This window comes from Hipposideros armiger, unplaced genomic scaffold (assembly GCF_001890085.2).
Source record: "Hipposideros armiger isolate ML-2016 unplaced genomic scaffold, ASM189008v1 scaffold_861, whole genome shotgun sequence".
Lineage (NCBI taxonomy): Eukaryota > Metazoa > Chordata > Mammalia > Chiroptera > Hipposideridae > Hipposideros > Hipposideros armiger.
Genome location: NW_017732211.1, coordinates 563,563 through 588,076, shown reverse-complemented (window position 1 = coordinate 588,076; position 24,514 = coordinate 563,563). Strand labels below are relative to the sequence as shown.

General features: G+C 40.7%; 1 protein-coding gene across 3 annotated transcripts in view; it reads left to right on the top strand.

Moving 5' to 3' along the window:
• Positions 1–1,802: 1,802 nt before the first annotated feature.
• The window catches only part of PHKA1 (phosphorylase kinase regulatory subunit alpha 1), a 76,417-nt gene continuing 53,705 nt past the window's right edge, over positions 1,803–24,514 (top strand). For 2 of the 3 annotated variants that reach the window (XM_019629590.1, XM_019629588.1), the window contains exons 1-6: positions 1,803–2,253; positions 2,918–3,076; positions 9,607–9,654; positions 11,449–11,617; positions 17,777–17,859; positions 20,188–20,268. In XM_019629590.1, coding sequence (XP_019485135.1) covers positions 2,176–2,253; positions 2,918–3,076; positions 9,607–9,654; positions 11,449–11,617; positions 17,777–17,859; positions 20,188–20,268 — 618 coding nt within the window. In that variant the 5' untranslated portion in view covers positions 1,803–2,175. The remainder of the gene's footprint in view (positions 2,254–2,917; positions 3,077–9,606; positions 9,655–11,448; positions 11,618–17,776; positions 17,860–20,187; positions 20,269–24,514) is intronic. The other variant, XM_019629589.1, reaches the window with a different exon arrangement.

Here is a 24,514-nt window from a genome sequence, read left to right as displayed (position 1 = left end):
ACGTGTGAAGGAATTATGAGTGATTTGCTTTACTTTTCTATACTTTCCAAGTTTTCACTTATTGATTGATTGATTGATTGATTTTTATTGGGAGATCAGGGGAGGGAAACAGCATTGGGGGAGGGGAACAGACAAGTTGCTGTCCTTTTGTTCTTCAGTCTAGTTGTGGAGGATGTCGCTTCACTGGCCCATGTTGGTATTATCATTGTGCTCTCTGGGTGAGGCAGATTGGTCGCCCGCCATTGGACGGCTGCTTACGGCTGCTCTTGGCAGCTCATGGCGGCTGCCGGGATCCCCACTGCAGCCTACGCTGTCGCCGGTGACTCCCGGCAGCCCAGCTCCAAGTCGAGCTGTTGTTAAGCATCTTAGCTGTGGAGGGCCGTATCACTGGCCCTCATGTGGGATCTGTACTGGGGCCCTGCTGCTCAGAGCAGGCGTCCCAAGCCAACTCCTAACCAATGTGACACTCGACCGGCCCCCAAGGTTTCTTTAGTGACCATATATTACTTTAATATTTTTAAAACATCTTTAAATGATGGTGAGGTGAAGAAAAAGAGAGGGCAGTAGCTTGAAGGAGATAAGGATAGAGAAAGGGCTTTTGAGGCTACAAGATGAGGGGAAGATATCAGGGAGTTGGGGGCAAAGCAGGATGGGTAACTCCTTGCTTCCTCGAAAATGAAGTAGCTTTTCCTGAAAAGAATTTGTCTCTGCTCCTGTGTACCTGGGCATTGAAGGGGCTTGTTATTTGCCAGTCACAGTGTTTGCATAGCTAGTGATGGAAACTGCTTCAGAATTCTAAGTGTTATCACTGAGATTCGCTCCTTAATCAGCAGTGTTACCAAATATTGCTAGTTACCTCGGAGGTGGTGGCATTTGTGTTACTTTGGGAGGAGGTGAGGGTGCGGTTGGAACGGAGTGAGCTTAAAAGGAGAGAGTACATTTAGAGAAATAAAAAGATAAAGGAACATGCAAAATTACTGTGGCCTGGGTGAGGTGGCTAGGGAAGGTTTAGAATCACAGATTCTCAGAGCTAGCACTTGGAAGGCCACCTGGTCTAATTGTCTTAATCCGGAGGTTGCCAGAGCAGGTGGTACTTGAATGCAGCTTTGAAAGATCTGAAGGGTTTAGATAAGCAGATCAAGCGGTGGGGGTTGGGGGCACAGAACAGCCGGCGGGTGCGGACCGAGTAGCCTGCTTCTTTTCTAGTCTCCCTTTCTTTTTATTTGCAAGTGAGTCGTTGTTGCCTCAGCCTTGTGACCTACAAGGAGCACGACGGAGCCTTGCAAAATAGTTACACAACCTCCTTCAGCGCTTCGCCCGCCAGAGCCGCCCCGAGGCACTGCTGCCACTGCCCAGGTCCCTGCCGGGGCTCCACTTCCTCCAAGCCCCTCTGATTCGCCACTTTCGAAGGCACTGAAGTACCTTAGGGAGCTCTTTCGTGTTTGGTTTGGATAGGAGTGAGGAGTTTAATCGGAGCTTTTACTCAAAAGTATAAAATATAATAAAGACCCGGAAAGTCCAGTTCGTTAGTTAGGCCTTGAACGCAAATGTGCGTCTTTCCTTTTAGCTTAGAAGTCACCAAGGGTTCCGGAAACGACTCTCGCAGAAGACGCGAAAAGAAACAGTTTCCTCAACACCCTGTGTACACAGCAAGTGTGGAAAACTGAAATCCTCACTTGAGATGTTTCGAAAATAAACCTCTGAAAGCACATTGCCGACGGTGACACATTTCTCGGGCGCGGGCGGGGCGGGCCCGGCGGCGCAGCGCGCAGCTGCCGGGACCCCGCGGCGCCTGCCCCGCCTCCAGCTCGCCGCTCCTGCAAGGTGGAGGCGGCGCGGCGGCCGCGGTCGAGAACCGGGCCGCTGGGACGCTCTGGGCCGCGGCGGTCTCCGGGCCTTCAGCGGAGGCTGCGGGAGCCACACGCGGAGGCCGCACGGGCGTGAGGGTGGGAGAAGCGCTGACAAGGGCCCCCGACCACGGTAGGCTGGTGCTCTGGAGGCCGCCGTGGCCGGGACAGCTTGCCCCACGCCTCAGCCGCGGAACGGTTCTGCCGGGGCCTGGCGCTCGGGCTCCCCATTGCGAAGGCGCGGCCGCGGGGAGCCTCCTTCCTGGGAGGGCCGAACGCGTCTGCGGCACCCGAGCCGTTTCTCTGACGGGATTGGACACGCGGCGCCATGAGAAGCCGGAGTAACTCTGGGGTCCGGCTGGACGGCTACGCTAGGCTGGTACATCAGACCATCCTGTGCCACCAGGTACGTGAAGTGTTGCCCTAAATCGCTGAGCGTGTGCAGTGTGACGACCTGGACGGAGACCGTGGGTGAGCGTGTGCGTGTGTGAGTGTAACAGGTTCTCCTGCCCCCTAGCCGGCGAAGTCGGGAAGGACCCTGAAGAAAACAGGTGCTGGGGCAGGAGCGGAACCGGAGTCGGGCCCTCTTACCCCTCTGCCCCACAAGCCACAACTGGGTTCAGGACGCATAGTTGAAAGATGTGTTGAAAGACGTACATAGACGACGAGCCCCAGGTTTCGGCGTCATCTCCTTCCCCTCCCGCCAAAGAAAAGACAGAGTACATTTAGCCATTTTAAGACTAGACTGTTTTGAAGATTTGATGTACCTTCATATGTACTGTTAATTATATCTTTCCTACTTTTTTAGCTGGTTTTTCGTTGATAGCTCATTCTAACTGGAAAGTTAAAACACTGCCTTTCTTTTAATAATGCCCACATTTCAGACTTGTAAGCCTTCAGCCAGCTCTTTCCCCCTGTTTAAGATACCATTTGCTTGCACTTTGTCAGAAGAGGCGGTTATAATAACACTCAGGAGCGTGGAAGTAGAAGAAAGACCAAAATCCCCAAGTAACCCACCTGACGCCTTCTTTCCTAACACCTGGCCTCTCCACTTTTTCTTGGCCTTGCAGAATCCAGTGACTGGCTTGCTTCCAGCCAGCTACGATCAGAAAGATGCCTGGGTCCGGGACAATGTGTACAGCATATTGGCTGTGTGGGGTTTGGGACTGGCCTATCGGAAGAATGCAGACCGGGATGAAGATAAGGCAAAGGCCTATGAACTCGAGCAGGTACTGAAAATAAAAAGGCAGACAGATTTGGAGGTGTGGCGTAGGTGGGGGTGGGGGGTGGGGGTGGGGTTGAAGGAAACATGTAGCCCAACCCCCAGGAGGTAAGAGCCTTATTTAGCCTTTCTCCTTCTTTCTTCACCTTCCTGAAATTACATTCCAAAAATCTTTCCTGGATTGTACTTATTTTTGTTTTTGGAGCAAAAACTTGAAACTTGCTGATTCATGGGAAGAGCGAACAGTCTGTTCTGTTACAGTGGAAAATCCTGTCCTAGGATCTTTCCTGAAATGTATAGTCCTCTTTCTAAGTAAGTGTATTTCGCAGTCTCCAGCATATTTATTCTCATTGAGAAGAATGTTTGAGGACAGGTATCTACCATTTTTCTTCAGTTTTGAAAATGATAGGTGATATTCGAATGAGGGTAACTGACACACATTAGCAGACCTTCCCAATTAGACACAAGTGAAGACTGCTTATTTCTTGATTTTTATACCTATGGCCACTGTTTTAGAACTTGTCCCTCCCCATCCCCCCGCACCTCCAGGGCAATATAAGGCCAGAGTGAGCTAGCCTTTAAGCTAACTTTTAGGGCTCTTCCTCTCTGTAAAGAAGCAACCTTTTCAGACCTATTTAAACACAGGTTGCTGCATCCTTTTGAATGACCAAGAAAACAATACTGTGGCCTTCATGTTGAGATACTCTGCTATCAATTATAAGGCGTATGCAAATTCTTTTCCATTAGTAGATAAGATTCTATACTGACCATTTCCTCAAGTGCTGTCCCTCAGACTTGGGCAAGCTGAGCTCCAGTCTTCATGTATAAATCAGAATTTTGAGATCTGGTTGTTTTTTAAGGGCCCCATCATGTTGTGGGATGCAGTCCTTGGCAATAGGGAAGTTGCACCGTGTTGTCCTCTGTCATAGCAGGCATTTAGCAGGCATTCGTTATTCCTTCAAGCCATGATTGGGAGGTGCTCAGGTCCACCAGAAAAAAATGTTGGAGTTTTTGCTCTAGCCCAGGAAGAACAGTGCAGTATTTCTGTGACGTACAGAAATAACACATAACCATTGTATGAATTTGGAAAATTTAGAGGAGTGTTAAAAAAAACTCACCTGTAATACTGTTCTCCACCCCACTACTCAAATCCTATATCCTACTCTAATGTTTTGCTATTTTGATCTCAGCATTTTATTTGTTTGTTTTGTTTTGCTAGAAATTAATATCAGTGGAATAATACCCAAGATTCCATTCTTGGTACAATTTGACCAATTTTTTTCAATATTAGAGAAAATCTGATGTCTCCTTGTTGACCAATCATTCTGCAAAGTTGACACTTTTCCTAATGTGCCCAGGTAGAAAGAATTTAACAGAGGAAGGGGAAAAAATTAGGGAAACATTGAATTGTTCATTCTAAAATTTTAATGTTCCATTAAATAATTTTTCCCATAGCTCCAAAATATTTTTCATACCACCTCAACAATCACTTTGGACTGTCTGAAACACATTGTGGCAATGGAAAACATCAAAAAAGAAATATTTCTCTGGGAATTCTAAAATGTCTGTGAATTTTCATTATGAATTAAAACAGATTTTTTAATTAGGTCTCATTAATTTTGCTCTCAAACCTGACTCAGAGTTCATTCAGACCAGGGATGAGAAAACCATGTCTATAAAGGGCTAGATAGTAAATATTTTCAGCATTGTGGGTCACATGTAGTCTCTCCCCAACTACTCAACTCTTCCATTATTATGCAAAACAGCCAGAGACAGTACATAAATGAATGAGCAAGGTTCCGCTCCTTCAGGCTCCATTTGCAAAAACAGGGTGTGAGCTGTATTTGTCCCTAATCTACTTGAGTAAATCTAACCAGAGGGCTGTGCAGTGCAATCACTTGGGAAGCTTTTAAAGAAGCACCTTGACTGATCCCCACCCTAGAACAATTTAGGAGTGGAGACCCGGAGGCATCAATATTTTAAATAAATTACCCAGGCTATTCTAAAGTGCATCCACTGATCTATGGATAAATGACCATAGATTAAGTCCAATGACTCCATGGATTAAATTCTCACCTACTGTCTAAATTAAAACAGATTTTCCCATGACTGTGTGAACTTTCCCAAGCCAATCATTCCAAAGCTTCATCTTTTTTTATTTTTATTTTTTTATTGTTAGTTTCAGGTGTACAGAACAATGCAATAGTTACCCTTTTCACCCTCACAAAGTAACAAACCCCCTCCCCCCATCTATTGCCCTCCCACCCCCGATATCATGCTTATCTATTACAATTCCATTGCCAAAGCTTCATCTTTAACTGTGACCTCACTTCAATGTCAAACCCTGATTTTCATTTGTCTTCTAATCAGTTGCACCTGCATATCCTGTGGCTTCTCAAACTCAATATGTCTGAAACAACTGCCCCACTATAATAAAAACAAACAACAGCAACTCACCAAACATCCCTTTTTCTCTTGCGAGGGTCCACAGCCCACCAGTCGCCTGGGCAACACCACTTAGAGCAGTGGTTCTCAACCTGTGGGTCATGACCCGAACGACCCTTTCACAGGGGTCGCCGGGTACTCGTATGTGGGCGTATCTGCATGTGGGCCTGGAGACGGATAGAGGAGCTGTGTCTCGGGTCCTAAGACGGTCGAAAATATGTGTTTTCTGATGGTCTTAGGTGACTCCTGTGAAAGGTTGAGAACCGCTGACTTAGAGCATTTCCCATAGTGTGTTCCATGAAACACCAAGTCAGTTAAGTTTGGGCCTATGTTACACTGCAAGTTTCTTTTTTTTTTTTTAAGATTTGATTGGGGAATTGGGGGAGGAGAGCAGCATTGGGGAATCAGGGAAGGGGAACAGACAAGTTGCTGTCCTTTTGTTCTTCAGCCTAGTTGTGGAGGACGTCGCTTCACTGGCCCATGTTGGTATTATCATTATGCTCTTCCCGGCCGAGGCAGATGAGTCGCTGGCCATTGGACGGCTGCTCACGCTGGCTGCTGGCTGCTCACAGTAGCTCACTGCAGCCCCACTGCAGCCTACGCCATTGCCAGAAACTCACGGCAGCCCAGCTCCAGGTCAAGCTGTTGTTCACCATCTTAGCTGTAGAGGGCAGCGTCACTGGCCCTCATGTGGGATCCAACCCGGGGCCCTGCTGCTCAGAGCTGGCGTCCCAAGCCAACGCCTAACCAACGCGCCACTAGGCCAGGCCTGCAGGTTTCTTTACTCCATTTCTCAGAGCCTTTGATGTGCTCATGTGCATTTTGAATCTAAGATGGGGGTGAATTTTACAGCCTTTTCAGGTTTTCTTAGACTAGTGTTCTATAGAACAGTATTTGAAAAGTGCGGCCTTTAGGGTGATTTTTGACTCGCCCTTTTATCCTTTTGATACATGCAGATGAAAGTCTGTTGATTATTACAGTTTTTCTTGAATCCATCCTCTCCTTTCTGTTCCTTCTGCCTCAGCCCTAGTCAAAACCCTGATCACTTAACAGTGTTGTGAAAACCACACTTAAATTATATCATTTCCACTCTCAATAGTCTTTCTGTGGCTCTTACTTACCAACGAGTAAAATCTAAATGTTTTGGATTGACAGGCAAGGCGCTCTAGGGTTTGGTCCTAGCCTGCTTTTTCTATATTATGTCATGCTGGTACCAAAGATTATACCCCCATTTCCAGCCAGATTACTCCTCTAACAATTCCTTAATAAAAATACTGTACCTGGCATTCCTGTAAATACTTTTCATTGCACTACATAAGTGCCCATTATTACGAGTATTTTATATCCTCACAACACCCTCTAAATTAGGTATTATTTTCCCCAATTTACAAGGGAAAGGATTGAAGCTGGAATTTGGCAGTGCCGTGAATACAACCTGGGTCTTACGACTTCACATTCAGTCTTTTTAAATTTTCCGTCCGTGGGAACTATGGACATCCCACCTCCAAATCTTTATATGAGCTGCTGCATCCACTTGTGATGCATGTCCCTCCCGATCTGAACCTATCCCAGTTTTTCTTGGCTCCTGTCCTCATAGGCCACTTAGCGATCACACATTTCTCAGGACTACTTTCTTGGGACTTCTAGATCACTTGTGGTCTGAGCCATTCAGCATGTTCACTTTTTTACTTAGCAGACTTTGTGTAATTGTCATGTGCCAGGCCCTGTAATAGATATAAGAAATGAAGTGGGACAAAATGTTTATATTTCACTCTGAATTTTTGTTTGAAAATTTTACATTTACAGAAAAGTTGTAGGAATAGTAAAATGAACATATGTACATATATTCTTTATCTACATTCACTAGTTAACATTTTGTCATATTTGTATCTTCTCTTTAAGCACGTGTGTATGTACATTATTTTTCTTGTTAAGAAACAAGAAAAAATTGAGAATTACTTGCAGACATGGAATGTGTGTGTGTGTGTGTGAGTGTCTGTGTCTGTGTGTCCCTTTAAGGAGTTCGTTGTCTGATGAGGGAGAGAGCTATATAAACAAATAGTTATAAAACATTAGGACAGATACTGTAGGTACTATAGATATAGGAGATAAGTACAAAGTTCTGTGGGAACACACAGATGTGGTGGGAGTGTTCATTTCCCTTGAACAAGGCAAGTAAAGGTTCACAGAGGAGTTGGGTTTTAAAGGGTAGCTAAGAATTATTAGGTACATTATGTTTGTAGTTTAGTTTTTTAGAACATATTTGTCCTGTCTCCCTTGTCTTTATGTTCCACAAAGCCTGGTAGAGTGCTTTGCATATTTTAGATGCTCAATAAATATTTGATTGTGAATATACCTGGAAAAAGAGGAAGATAGTAGTAGTTACGTAGATTTGGTTGTGTATAGTTATAGGTACTTATATAATCATTCTTAAATGCATACATCTATATTCTCAAAAGGAGTAGGTGAGAGGAGCATGGCATTTGGTATGGTTAGAAGCCCTGGTATGTGAATAAATGTATAATTAATGGCACCTAGTGCATGTGAATCAGAATATGGCCAGTTTGGGCAATAACAAAGTACAGATACCTCCCTTTATTGCTACCTCCCCATGCTTCCTATTAATTTTATCCTGACTTGGAAGTTGGGACTACGGCTAATCCAGGAGGACAAAAATGGATGGCAATCAGCAATCCTCCACTGGGTCCATGATTCCCCAGGTTTTCTGTTTAAATGAAAGGAAATGTAAGTGGGAGTAACAGGGCTGGATGGTAAAGAGAGTTGAAAGGATGTGATAGAAACCTGTGAGTATGTGGTGACATGTAGAAGCCAATTCAGAATTGAATAAAATCTCCCTACAGAGTGAGGAGGCTGTGTCATATGTTTTATGTAACAGTATATTAAAAGGACGGTGTCTTTCATTAGGGCTGAATAATGGATGTAGGGGCTGTAGTCAGCTTCATTACGTTATAATAAATGCTTCATGCTTTAAAAGGTGACAAGATCATTCTCTTGTGTGCTCTCTCTCACCCCCCCCACATCTGTCAGGGGAGGAGACCATTTACAGACAGAAATTACTTTAAAAAGGTTACTCTCCCAATGGAACACTTTATTTTTCCCTCAATAAAATCCTTCATAAATAATTGGAGCACAATTTAATAGGCACTTATCCTGATCGTACATATTGCTTGTGGTCCCCACTTGAGTGTGTTGAAGGAACAACAGAACGATGCGGCTCCCAAGTATTGTAGATTGATTTTCAGATGTGTCCTGAAGCCACCTCTGAGCCAGCATTCCCTGGAGTAACCTGGTTGTATTTCTTCTCAGCTGTGAAACAGAAAGCTCAGAGAAATGGAGAAGCCGTTGAAGGGCCCTTCTACTGTCATGTATAACTAGTATAATATAGTATTACTATACTGTATTATAATGAAATTTAATTATTATTACTTTATTATACCAACTAGGATAGTATATGCTTGGCAATCAGAATTTTGGAGTGCTGTAATTAGAAAACTACTTTAGAAATTGCCAAGCCCTTCTAAGAGAAATAGTGATGACTTAAGACTTAGAAGTTTCTGGGTTTTTTTTTTCATGAAAAAGAGGTTGAGTTGTACTAACAATTCCACTTTATAGTTCTTCTGAATTGAAGATCATGAATTTTTTAGGGAAAATTTCCCGATTAATATTGCTATGGACTCTTGAAGATAAGTCTTGGCTAGTTTAGAAAAAATAAAAGTGATGATGTTGGCTTTTGTAGGCCATAAGATGTATTTTAGAATATCCTCATAGCTTTATGATTTTTTAACTGACCTGCCCATTTTCTTGAGGTAGAATATCCTCTAATAGGATGGCTCACTTAGTTTTATATAAACCTATTAGAAGATGGATTTTTTTTTACTTGAAGGAGTCACCAAGTGCAGCTTTTGATTCCACTTTTAGCTGCAATCTGCTCTTCTGTGTAAATGCCATGTAAATAGGAACCCAGGATAGGGTTACTTGTTCTGAAAAGGTCATGTACCAAGTGCAGTTGCTGAGTAAGTGTTCTGCATCTGGGGATGTTTATAACGGTCTTGTTTCCATTTATTTCTGCAGAGTGTAGTCAAGCTGATGAGAGGACTGCTGCACTGCATGATCAGACAGGTATGGTGTTGCTAACAGCGCCCTCTCTAATAAAAGCGCATTGGAATTGTATCTCTACCCCTTAGGGAATGTTCATAGCTTCACAAATAAAACTCACTCATTTTAGAAAATTTGTAGAACCAAGGGGGGAAATGTCAAACATAATTTTGCCACCCAGTTACCACTGGAATGCTTCCTTCCAGTCTTTTTTTAATCCCTCTACAAATGATTTTTAAATATACTTCCTCATTACTGTACATGCAATTATGCATATTGAGTAAAAGATGATACAGGTCTATAAACTCTCATCTGAACCCCTTGGGACCAGCTCTATTTCACAATTCAGAGTTTTTCAGACTTTCGGAGGTAGTACAATGCATATACCATGTACTATGTTATGCCCTCAGCAGGTCCACAACAGCACTCTATTACCAAAAACACTTCCAAATGCATTTCCACACTAATAAAATAAATAAAACTACAAATAGCCCCATGTCAATCTGAATCAAGTGTTACCATCAAACGAATTTTGGTGCAAAACTTAGGGGAAAAAAAAAAACGTTTGGAAGTGTTTCAGATTTTGTGATTGGAGATAAGCGGCCATGGCCTTACATCTCATTGCATTAATTTGCATATTCCTGATCTTGAGTGAAGTTGAGCATTCTTTTATGTGTAAATTAAAATTTTGCATTTCCTCTTCTGTTAATTGTCTTTTAGGTCCTTTGACTACTTTTCTTTGGAGCTGTGTCTTTCTTGCCTATTTGAATAGTTCCTGTACATTATGGATATTAATCCTTTGTCATATATACTGCAAATAATTTTTAACAGCCTATGATTTATCTTTTAGGTTTGTTTATAATATTTTCCATTCAAAACAGTTTTAGTACAAAGAGTGTTTTCCCTTTATCCTAGACGATCTTTACAAAAGTTACACACCTTGAATCTGAACAGAGTTTCTTGAAACCAATATTACATTTTATTAGAAGGAGAAACTGAGGCCCAGATTAATAAAGTGACCATTCACAAACATACAACAAATCTAAAGTAAAAAATCAATTTTAGACTTCTGAACTCCTTTACCACTGCTGTCTCTATGGGGCTATCTCATGGCCATCATTTTTTCCCCTTTGCTACTTTTTTTTTGGTATGTATTCTAGATATTTGCATTTTGTACCTTACCAAATGGATTTAAAGTCACTACTTTCATGAGCCATGTTTAAAGGTATCATGGCTACTGTCATATATCGAGTCCAAGTGTCGGGAACTGAGTCTTTCACTTGTCCCTTGCACCATGTTTCCTTTCTGACTTCATATCTTTTCTCTGTCACTCTGTGTATCTCTCCCCAGCTCTTTTCATTACGCCCTCAACATACATTCTCTTGTTCGCATTTCCCTTAAATTTCCTACCTCTGTTTCAGGAACAGATGTGTCTTTTTCACAACTCAATTATCTGTTACTAAGCTATTCTCACTTAGCTACTCTGCATCTCAGTTTGTATCTACAGTATGTGGCAAAACAAACAAACAAACAAACAAAAACAAAAACACAACTATCTGAAGAGTAAAAGAGAGGAAATGAATAGGAAATAGCTGGTTTTGACTGGTATTATTCTCTCAGTAAATTGCTTAAATTATAAAACAGCAACGGCAGCTTTTCTAGTTGCATTAGTATAGGGAAAAGACTTAACAATGCATTTTAAATATCCACGATTTCCTGAAGACCAAATGCCGTGATATGAGTTAGAATACTACAGAAGTATGGCATGCAGGTGGATTTTTCTGCATGGCCGTCTTTTACTGTTTTTGTTTTCTTCAGGTGGATAAAGTAGAATCCTTCAAGTATAGTCAGAGCACCAAGGACAGTCTGCATGCCAAGTACAACACCAAAACCTGTGCCACTGTAGTGGGCGATGACCAGTGGGGACACCTGCAGCTGGATGCTACCTCTGTGTACCTGCTCTTCTTAGCACAAATGACTGCCTCAGGTGAGCACCAGCAGAGAGGTACTGGGAGTCATGGCGGCCTGGGGCACCTGCTATAGCATCTGGCCTTTGGAGGAGCCAAAGGCCGGAAAACAACATAGCTTTTTACATTGCCCAAAGGAAACAGAATAGTTTGTAAATTTTATACAGAGAAACAAGTTTTTGAGATCTAGTTGGCATTCTTTTATATTGAGAAACAAGTCAGGCGTACTAATTAATTTTTTTAAGTTGAGAGCCAGGAAATCTGGGATAGCTTTTCTCTAGATGGGTGTTTTTGTCTTTTATTAATTCTCAGATACTGTGAGATGGGAAAGAAGGACTCGGGTTTATTGCTTGTTCTCATACTATGTACTGGCAAGCCTATAGTTACGATGAACATAAATTGAATCACCTACTTTATACTACTCTTTATCGATATATTATAAACAAGCCATCTGTCTATAGGCATCTAAATTATATTAAAGGAATTAACTTAGGAATCAGAATTCAAATGTTTGTTTTATATTATTGAATAATACACCCTTTTCGGATGGTTTTGTTATTACCTTTAGATGCTTTACCTGAAAAAGGAAAGTGTAAGAACCAACATAATACCCTTTTATTTCTCCTAAATTGGGGAAGACAATGAATCTGATTACATTCAGTTTGTAAATTAAACAGGACCATTGCCAGATCTTCCTGAGGTAAGTAAAAGCACTTCTCACAATTGTACATTTTTGACATTTCAGTTTCTTTATCTTCCTGTCTGGTTACAGAGCTCCTTGGTACTAAAGGCATTCAGGGTGAGAATAAGCCCAGAATACTCTTCTTTACCATTTCTTGCTTAAATATGTTTTTGGTATATAAAGTCTCCCTTTTTTTCCCTCTAGATCAGGGGTCGGCAAACTGCGGCTCGCGAGCCACATGCGGCTCTGGGTACATTCCATCTCAAAAGTTTGCCGACCCCTGGAAGAGTCAATCCTGTCCCTCATAACAATCTAAAAATTATTCGAGAGCCATAAATATATTTTTACATAATCACCATTATGTGAATAATATTCTTTAAAAAATTTATAAATGAAACTATGATAGTTTTATTTTCATTTTCAATTTTACTTCAGAGCCACATGCTCGCGAGCTGCAGTTTGCTGACCCCTGGCGGCTCTTCCGTCTTAAAAGTTTGTCGACCCCTGCTGTAGAACATGGCTCAGGGCCTGAATAACCTTTTCTTACAGTTGTAATATGGCTGCCCACACACTCCCTTCTTTTGGAGGGGTAGTTTCTCCCTGAATAAACATGTTTTTAGGTTTTATTTACTTAAATAGAACAGCAGCTATAACTCCCTTTCTAATATTCTTTTAATACAAATTCCGGAGTGTTTTTCTACAGAGCAAAAAGTGACTAAATATCCCTGTGGTTTTTCATTTTGAGCTGAAATATACTGAAGAGGCTTATAAGAGTTGAAGAAGGATATTTTAGAATGGTAAAAGGATCAATCCATTGGGAAGGTATAACAATTATAATCATAAGCATTTAACAACAGAGCCCCCAAAATATATGAAGGAAAATCTGGCAGAATTGAAGGCAGAAATAGATAATTTAACAATAGTTGGAAAGGGCTGGCTGAGTGACTCAGTTGGTTAAGAGCTCGCTCAAAGAGTGCAAGCTCTGAGCAACAGGGTCGCCGGTTTGATTCCCAGCCCGAGCTGAGCTACCGCTGAGCTGCCAACAGGTGGCAGGATGGCTCAGCTAAAAACAAACCAAAAAACAAAAACAATAGTTGGAGACTTCAATACCCCACATTCAATGGAGAAATAATGGCCTTCTCAACAAATGGTGCTGGGAAGACTGGCAAAAGAATGAAATTGGACTTCTTCCACACACCACAGACAAAAATTAACTCAAAAATGAATCATGGACCTAAATGTAAGGAGAAAACTCTAAAACACTATGAACCTGCTAGGGCTGCCATAACAGGATACTACAGAATAGGTGACTTAAACAACAGAAATTTATTTTCTCACAGTCCTGGAAGCTGAAGTCCAAGATCCAGATGTCAGCAGAGCTGGTTTCTGGTGAGCCCTCTTGCCTTGCAGACAGCCACATTCTCTGCTATAATTTTACATGGCCTTTTCTCTGTGTGTGTGCCCCTGATGTCTCTTTTTGTAAGGATACCAGTCCCTACTGTGTTAGGACCCTACCCTTATGACCTCATTTAAACTTATTTGCCTCTCTAAAGGCCTCCTATCCAATTACAGTCACATTGGGGGTTTAGGCTTCAACTAAAGAAAAATTAACAAATTGGAATTGATCAAATTAAGAACTTTTGTGCTTCAAAGGACTCCTTCAGAAAAGTAAAAATGCATCCCATAATATAGAAAATATTTGCAAATCATTTATCTGATAAGGGACTTGTTTTTATAATATATAAAGAACTCTCACAGCTCAATAATAAAAAGATAATTTAAAATGGACAAAGAATCTGAATTGATATTTCTCCAAAGAAGATATTCAAATGGCCAGTAAGTATAATACATGAAAAGATGCTGAACATCATTAGTCACTAGGGAGATGCAGATTCAAACCATAATGAGATACCATGTCATACTCACTAGCATGGCTATAATCAGAAAGACAGATAATAACAGATACTTGACAGATACTGACAAGGGTATGGAGAAATTGGAACCCTCATCCACTGCTGGTGGGACTGTCAAATGGTGCAGCCCTTTTGGAAACAGTCTGGTAGTTCTTAAAAGGTTAAACAGAGTTGCCGTATGGTAGAGCAATTTCACGCCTAGGCATATACCCAAGAGAAATTAAAACATCTTCACTGAAAAGCTTGTGTACATAGATGAGTGCTTATAACATTACTAATAATAGTAAAAAAATGGAAACAACCTAAATGTCCATCAACTGATCATTGCATAAATAAAATGTGATTCATCCACACATGGAATATTTTTAGCAGTAAAAAGGAATGAAGTACTGATACCTGCTACAGCATGGATGAATCTTGAAAACATGCTAAGTAAAAGAACCCATACAAAAAAGGCCACATATTGTGTGATTGCATTTACATGAATGTCCACTATGGCAAATCTATAGAGACATAAAGTAGATTAGTGATTGCTCATTGGGGTGGCGGGCGGGGGGGATGGGACGGGGAGCAAGTGTTGAAGGGAAATGGAGAAGGACTACTAATGGGTACAGGGTATCTTTTGGGGAGTGATGAAATGTTCTAAAATTGATTGTGGCAATGGTTGGAGAATACTGCATATCCTAAAAACGATTGAATTATATACTTGAAATGGATGAAATGTATGGCATGCGAATTATATCTCAATAGCATGATTTTTAAAACAGTAAAATATGGCGAAAATGCAGTTTGGTCTTCCACCTTCAACTTGTAAAATCTCCAAAACTCAACCAAATCACTCGATTTTTAAAAAGATTTTATTGGGGAATTGGGGGAGGGGAACAGACAAGTTGCTGTCCTGTTCTTCAGTCTAGTTGTGGAGGACATCGCTTCACTGGCCCATGTTGGTATTATCATTGCGCTCTTCCTGGTTGAGGCAGTTGCTCACTGGCCATTGGACGGCCGCTCACAGCAGCTCACAGCAGCTCATGAAAGTGCATGCCAGCTGCCAGCCAGCCCCACTGCAGCCTACGCCGCCGTCGCTGGTGACTTGTGACAGCCCAGCTCCAGGTTGAGCTGTTGTTCAGCATCTTAGCTGTAGAGGACAGTGTCACTGGCCCTCATATGTGGGATCCGAACCAAGCCAACTCTTAACCAACGTGCCACTCAGCAAGCCCTCAATTTTTTTTAGAATGAAGCTAGAACTGTTAGCTGTCAAATGACATAGCAATAACATAGATGCAAACGACTCTCGTACTTCCAAAAATGAACTAGTGCCATCTGTCGCAAACATGCATCGTGACTTTTCCGACAACCCAATATATGGTATAGTGATTTAGTTAGCTGTAGTACAAATTTAGGAGATAGACAGAACCACTTTCACACCTTCTGCCTTTTCTCAGTCTCTGTTCAAGCACTTTGGCATACAAAACTGACAAGATGAAGCTAATGTCCAATATTTCTATCTATCTTCTCTTTGTTCCTCTCTACACAAGAGGTTAATTATTGCTATTCTGACAGCCATGAATCAGGACAAGCTTACAATCTGATGCTACAGATCATATAGTCCTTTCTAGTTCTAAAGGTACAGTTCTATGGTTTAAAGTATCTGCTAATAGATCAAAGTTTTAAGTGCAAAAAAAGAAAATAAAAGTACCAGAAACATCCATGGGATAAAACTTTTTAATAAAACTTTCTGAGAAGAAAAATAGACTGTAATCAAAGTCAAGGTTCAAACAAGTTAGGAAAAATACTTGCAACACATACAATGGCCAAAAGGCTAACTTCTTAAGATTCATGAATGTATCAATAATAGAAAGATCAGCAATTCAATAGAAATTGGTGGACACGACCGCACAGGTCATAGGAAAAAACATAATATGCATAAACCTATGACTCAGCAGGTGTACTTCTAAGAATTTACCTTGATATACTGGTGCATATACACAAAGATACACACACACACACACACACAGATATTCATTGCAGCATTGATATTGGTGATAAAAGATCAGATATTACCTAAATGTCTTCTTTCATTAGTGAGCTGGTTATCTGAGCACCCATTCTATGGAAAGCTGTGTAGCCATTAAAAAAATGAGGCACATATATTTAAAATTGTCTCCAAGTTATGTATGAAGAAAGCAATGTGCAGCATAGTATGGTACTAATCTTTGTGCAATTTTTATATATGCATAATATATCTCTGAAAAAATAGAGGAAACTAGTGAGGCTTGTTTCCTCCAGAAAAGAGCTTTGGCAGCATGGGAATGGTGTGATTCTAGGTGGGAGACTTTCATTGTATACCTGTTGGTATTTCTCTCAATCGAGGGGTGGGGGAAGGGTGGAGGAGTGAGGAGTTAGTTTTTAAACAAAAATGGATCATACTGTGCACACTGGGAAACAGTATGGCATCTTGCTCAGGAACTCAGTCTCTGAAGTGAAACAGAAGTTGGTAGTCAGTTGAGCCCAGGTTCCACTATTTATTAGTTCCATGACCTTAGGCAAATAACCTCTCTAAGCCTCATGGAGAAAACAGAGGTACCCACCTCTTAGGAATGTTGTAAAAATTAAATGCATAATTCATGCAAAACACTCTTTTGTATGCCGTAACTATCTTTGTATAGCTTACATTTAGAATGATTATCATTTGTACTCCAAAAATATGGTTTTAAGTTCTCCTTAAAATCATAATCTTTGTCTACTTCTTGCTTAGTATTTCAATTCCCTCCAACTCTTTTTTGAAATATTTTTCTGTTTTCAGGTGCCTGTGTTTGTAGATTTAAGCACATTATAAATTGTTACCTATAGAATTAGGAGTCTGAGACTTTCTTTCAAATAAAGATTGAGATTCTTCCATGTTAAAATATGCTGGTATGTCCCTTAGCTGAAGACTAGCGTAAGACTGGTTTGTGGTCTTTATTTATTTTTTTTTAGATTTTATTGGGGAATTGGGGGAGGGGAACAGCGCTGGGGAATCGGGGAAGGGGAACAGACAAGTTGCTGTCCTTTAGTTCTTCAGTCTAGTTGTGGAGGATGTCGTTTCACTGGCCCATGTTTGGTATTATCATTGTGCTTTTCCCGGGTGAGGCAATCAGTCGCCATCCATTGGACGGCCGCTCACGGCAACTCATGTCAGCTACTGGCCACTCACGCTGGCTGCCAGCCACTCATGGTAGCCCATGGCAGCCCACTGCAGCCCCACTGCAGCCTATGCCGTGGCCGGCGACTCACAGCAGCCCAGCCCCAGGTCGAGCTGTTGTTCACCATCTTAGCTGTAGAGGGTGCAGCGTCACTGGCCCTCATGTTGGATCCGAACCGGGGCTCTGCTGCTCAGAGCTCGTGCTCCCAAGCCAACTCTTAACCAACGCGCCACAAGGCCGGCTCTGTGGCCTTGTTTTTATGGTTGAAGAATCAGAGTGCTTCCCATTAGTCCTGTGCAGGAGTAGGAATGCTTGGGGGTAGCGGGTCAGTCACTATGGCTGCTGGTAAAGCCTGTGGTGATCGTTGAGTGGGACTGTATCTTTATTCTCTTTTTTCCTCAGGCCTTCATATCATCCACAGCCTAGACGAAGTCAATTTCATACAGAACCTTGTGTTTTACATTGAAGCTGCATATAAAACTGCTGTGAGTACTCATTTGGTAATGTATTTTAAATATATGGTGACTTTAAAATACTGGGCAACCCGTCCTTCTCTTTAATGCTGCCCCTCAGAGTGAAGCAACCATAGTGAAGGCTTCTGGCAGAAATTGCCCTCAGCCTCTTTCTTTGCTGAGCTCTGTCATCCTCTGTTTCCTTCTCCCTAGGGGAGTTACAGAGGTAAGAGGATCAAGGCGCTATGCTTTCATTCCTTTCAAACTGTAGAATATCTGTTGGTATGTATTTGGCAATTGTGGTCTTATTTTCATGGCTTATGGTCTTAAATGGGAGCAAGATGGCTAGGGAGTATTACGGCTCAGTTAGATACTTAGAAATAAAATATAGCCATGTGCTTAATATTGTTTGTAGACATTGATTCAGTGTTTACGATACAAAAATACTTTTTTTTAAAAGATTTTTTGTTGAATTGGGGGATGGGAACAGCGCTGGGGAATTGGGTGAAGGGGAACAGACAAGTTGCTGTCCTTTTGTTCTTCAGTCTAGTTGTGGAGGACGCTGCTTCACTGGCCCAAGTTGGCACCATCATTGTGCTCTTCCTGGGCGAGGCAGATCAGTCGCCGGCCTCTGGACGGCTGCTCACAGTTGCCGGGCCGCTCACACTAGCTGCTGGCTACACACGGTAGCCCATGGCAATCCACTGCCACAGGGGCTGCAGCCTACGCCGTCGCTGGTGACTCACAGCAGCCCAGCTCCAGGTTGAGCTGTTGTTCAGCATCTTAGCTGTAGAGGGCAGTGTCACTGGCCCTCATAACCGGGGCCCTCTGGCGTCCCAAGCCAGTTCTTAACCATCGCGCCACTCGGCCGGCCCAATACTTTTTCTTATAACGACTGTAGAGGTAGGTTTATATTAAATCATAAGACATTTAACATCTTCTCTCTCAGGGATCCCTGTTATTCATTGCGTGACATCCATTGTTTTGAAAATGGATGTGTCATAAATAGGCCAGTTATTTTACTTGTTTAATTTGGCTAGTTGTTTTAGGTGGGAGGGTAAATCTGGAACCTGTCAGTTCATAATCACCAGAAGGATGTCTAACGTTAGACAAAAAGTGAAGAAGTCTTCAAAGCACCTGGAAGAACTCCCTAAGGCCAAAGCTGGAGCAATTTGAGCAACAAAATAAAGAAGAACATTTTATTACAATGCAGAGAGTAATGTAAATATCTGTAAGTTCATACTGATATAAATAAACCATTAATAAATGGGTGAGAAAGGACAGCTCTTCCTTAGAGAAGTAAAATTAATGACTGTAGAGGTAATGAAGGAACTAGAAAATCACCACTGAGACCACTAATGTTGCAGGCAAGAATCACTACTGGATGCCAAATTAGTGGGTGGATATTGGAGGAGAGACAAGATATTTATTAAAATAGTAATAGGAGAATGGAACAACCATGAAGGCAAGAGTGGAGGAACTGTAACTGATTGGAAGAGACTAAGGAGGAATGAAAAATGCAGCATGGTATTTTGGGTTGGGTCCTGGAATACATTAATAAAAAGGTTATTAGTGGAAAAACTGGTGAAATCCTAATCAAGTCCATAATTTGGTTACTACTATCATACTGATATTAATTTCTTAGCTTTGGCAAGTGTTAAAATTACGGGAAGCTGAGTGAAAGGTATATGGGAACTCACTGTACTATTTTTGCACCTTCTCTGGAAGTCTAAGTTATTTCAAAAGAAAAGGTTTATTAAAAGTAATTTTAAATGTTACCTTTATATTATCAAGAAGCCATATAGAGGTATAGTTAAGAATGTAGGCTTTGGAATGACAGTACTTAGACTCTAATGCTAGTTCTGTCACTTAAGAGCTGTGCGTCCTTGGGTAAGTCACGTAACCTCTCATTGCATCTCAGTTTTGTCCTTTATAAAATGTAATGATCAAGGAAGATAATAGTGTAAATTGCATAGGTTACTGCATGGTACATTGCCAATGCCGCTATACAGTACAATTAGAATGGATGTTTAAGGTAAAACACTGGGGTGTGGTTTAGACTCCATTTCTTAGTCCACCTGCGTATCTGCTTTAATGAAAATTTTTGAGAAGTACCTCTCTAGATGGACTGACCAAGTGTCTGGGAGACCTCCAACTTCTTGGAGGCCCCACTAGAATTTAAAGCTACTGGGAAAATATCTGGTGGCAATCTAGCTCATTGGCATCTCCTTAGTAAGCATTGTGAGTAAACAAAAGAAGGGCAAACTAGCTACTATGTGTGCCTTTTTCTCAAGGGTTGTGCATGGGGTTAGTATTTGGTGGTGATGACTTGCTAATGGTGTGTGGGTTATTTTCTGCCAGGACTTTGGTATCTGGGAACGTGGAGACAAGACCAACCAAGGGATATCAGAATTGAATGCCAGTTCAGTTGGAATGGCAAAGGTAATTTTCCGTGCTTTGTTTGTCTGAGGGATGGGGTAAGGAAGCCTGATACACCTTTCCTGTAGATAAAGGTGTAACGTGACTGTGAACCATCATCAAATGACTCGTTCTTTTAAACCACAGGGGAAATTCTGATTCTCCCATAGAACTGTGAACATGTAGGTGAAGACTTCATTCTAGTTCACTTCAGATTTGTAGCACACCTCTACTTACACAGCTCACAAGGACCTCAGAGAATATTTCTTAAACTAAACTTATCATCTCTACCATTAAAAAAGCAAACAAAAGGAGGCTTTTGCTCCTTTTAGAAACCAGTTGATATCCGGAAACCATTTCTCAATCCTCCACAACCCACACTCTCCTGCACCTGCATGTCATTATCATTATCATTAATACCTTTCCACTTGGCACCATCTTTTCTTTCCCACTGCCCCTGCCTTAACTCCAGCTCTTATCTTTGGAAACAGCAAGAAGGCATAAAGTAGGATAGCAAGACTAGGATCCAACATATCCATTATAACAATAAATATACAGGACTTAATTTGTTTCCCCTATCAAAAGGCAAAGACACAGATTGATTTGAAAAAAAGAAAAAAATGAAATCCAATCTATACTGCCTGTAAGAGCTCTAATATAATGAATTGGTACAGAAAGATTAAAAATAGAAGGATGGGCAAAATCTGGCCAACTATGTGAATATGAAATGGAGTAGAATCCAAAGCAAAAAGTATTACATGGAACAAAGAGGACAAAGAAGGTCAAGATAGAGTTTTAAAAGGCACAGCCTAAAATGAGAAAGTCTGGCTGGAATGCAGTTTCTGTTAACACAGTAAAATATGTTAGAAATGCAAGTCAAAATAGAAGCAGTTGTAAGGGGTTAATTTAACAAAAACCATTGCCAGGCTATGACAGATGAAGTAAACCAAAAATAAGAACAGAAAATTTAATCTATATAATTAATGTGGTTGAATTAGTAAATATATATGGAACTTGACACCTGCCAAATATTTATCCTCTGGGTAAATTTTTTTCTTTTAATGTATTTTTAATTATCAAAGTGGTACAGATATTGAGTTCAATTTTAAAAAATAAATCCTACTATACTTCTGTGTGACCTGATTTTCTAAACTCAGCAATCACATATTTCACTGAACAGCATAATCAGACGTCCTTCCATGTCATTTTATATTGATAATCTAGTCCATTCTTTTCTCTTTTTTTTTTACAATTTAATGGCTTTTATTACATTCACAGAGTAGTACAACTATCACATCTATTTTAGAACATTTTCATCACCCCTAAAAAGAAATCCTCTACCTCTTAGCAATTATTCTCTCAACCCTTCAGATCCTCAGACCTCGGCAACCACTAGTCTACTTTCTGTCTTTATAGGTTTGCCTATTCTGGATATTTCATATAAATGGAATCATATAACATGTAGTCCTTTGTAACTAGCTTCTTTTGCTCAGAATGTTTTCAAGGTTCATTCATGTTGTAGCATGTATCAGTACTTCATTCCATTGTATGGCTGAATAATATTTCACTGTATGGGTATTATACATTTTGTTTACTCATCAGCTTGGGTTGCTGGGTCATTTGGATTGCATCCACCTTTTGCCTATTGTGAATAATGCCTCTATGAACATCAGTGTACAAGTATCTGTTTGAGTCCCTGCTTTTAATTCTTTTGAGCATATACTTGGAAGTGGATCATATGATAATTCTATGTTTAACTTTTCGAGGAACACAAGCTATTTTCTAGGGCTGCTGCACCATTTTACATTTCCACCAGTGATGTATATATACCAATAACAAAAGATGAACACAAGTCACTCCTGACGCCTGCAACTATAAGAGGTGCTCAAAGTGGTTACTATCAGCATAATTTTAATACAGGTTTTTCCTTTCTTAAAATGCTATACATTTTTGGTACCCTCTGTATATACCTGGGATACCCAAAAAATGTGTACAAGGGAACACTTTGGTCAACATTGCTCGAGCAGTAGTTCACTGTAATCAGAAGTTTCTGGACACTGATAGTAACCACCTTGAACACCTCCTATAATTGCAGAAGTCAAACGTGACCCGTACTCATCCTTTGCCATTGGTACATAATGACTATTACAATTGTAATACAGTTTTCCTTTCTTTTTTTTCTGTTTTTTTTATTGTGAAATACACATTTTTAAAAATTAGTTTCAGCTGTACAACACAGTGCAATAGTTATACTTTTTACCCCTTGAAGTGACAATCCCCCTCCCCCAATCCGCCGCCCCACTCGCCCCCTCCGATATCATACATATTTATTACAATTCCCTTGACTCCACCCCACACTATGCTCCACGTCCCATGTCTAGTCCATTCTTTTCAGTTGCTGACAGCATTTAATAATTCGTTGATTGATAGAATTGCCTCAATTTTTTACTATTCCAAATAATGCTTTAGTGAGAATCCTTGTACATGTATCTCGATGAACTTGCACAAATATTTTTGTAGGATAGATTCCTAAAAGTACAACCATTGGGTTAAGGGATATACACTTTAAAATTGCCCTCCAAAATAATTTCCACCTGTGTACATTATCCCCATCCATATATGATGGATATATGCCATTATATGCCAGATGTTCTATTTTACTCAAACCCTCACTAATTCTGGATATGCTCAGTACTCTTGAATAATTTGGCTTAAAAAATTACAACCACTAAAACTTTACTTTTTATTTTCAAATCATTTTAGACTTAGAGAAAAGTTGCAGGCTTTGTGCAAAGAATTTCCATATACCCTTCATCCAAGCTCCCCGTTTATTACCTTTGCTTTATCTTCCTATTTACATGCATACATACACACGCGTTATTTCTTCTGAACTAGTGGAGGGTAAACTGCAGATGTGATGCCCCATTTCTCCTAAATACTTCAGTGTGAGTTTCCTCAAAGACTCCCCTGTAACCATGGTACAATCATCAAAATCAGGCAATGAACACTGGCATCACACTACCACGCAATCCATAAACCCCGTTCAAATGTCTTTACTTGTCCCAATAATGTCATTTATGGTGGCAAAAAAACCCTTGTGATCCAGGATTCAACCCAGGACAACATGCTATATTTAGTTTTAATGTCTCTTAGGCTCCTTTAATCTTCAGACTTTACTTGTCTTTTATGATCTTGGCCTTTTTAAAGAGTACAGTCCCTCAATTTAATTTTGTGTGATATTTCCTCATGATTTGATTCAATGTATGCATTTTTGGCAAGAATACCATAGAGATGATGCTGTGCCCTCAGTATATCATCAGGAGGTACATGATACAGATTGTCCCATTACGGTTCATGTTAACTTGGATGACCTTCATTAACGTGGTGTCTGCTGTATTTCTCCACTGTAATTTGCTATTCTCCCCTTGTAATTAATAGATGTTTCGTACCAGGCCGACTTCTGCCTACCCTTTAGGTCTCAGCTTATACATCATTTCTCTAGGGAAGCTTTCAAGATCTGCCCACTATCCTAAAGATGAAGTCAGTCCTGCCTCATAATTGAGGAACTACAAATAACTAATAAATACTTGAAGGAACGCTAGCAAATTAATGCAACACACACATAATTTTTTTCTATCCAATTAAGAAAACTTCATAAGATAATACTTTGCATTACAAGGTACTGTCATACACTGCTGGCAATAGTAATATTGGTATAACTTGCATGAAAAGCAACTTAGCATTATGTCTTAAAAATTGTAGAAAACAGGACCCATGCATATGCTGTTTACAAGAGACTCACACAACACACACAGACTGAAAGTAAAGGGATGGAATAAGATATTTCACACAAATGGAAATGAGAAAAAAGCTGGAGTAGCAGTACTTATTTCAGACAAAATAGACTTTAAAATGAAGACTACAATAAAAGACAAAGAAGGGCACTACATAATAATAAAGGGATCGATTCAACAAGAGGACATAACCCTAGTAAGCATCTATGCACCCAACACAGGAGCTCCTAAATATATAAAACAGATTTTGACAGACATAAAGACAGAGATCAACAGTATCACTGTCGTAGTAGGGGACTTCAACACCCCGTTGTCACCAATGGACAGATCCTCCAGACAGAAAATCAACATGGAAACAGTGGCCTCAAAAGACACTTTAGACCAGCTGGATTTAATTGATATTTTTAGAGCATTCCACCCCAAAGCAACAGAATATACATTCTTCTCAAGTGCACATGGAACATTTTCCAAGATAG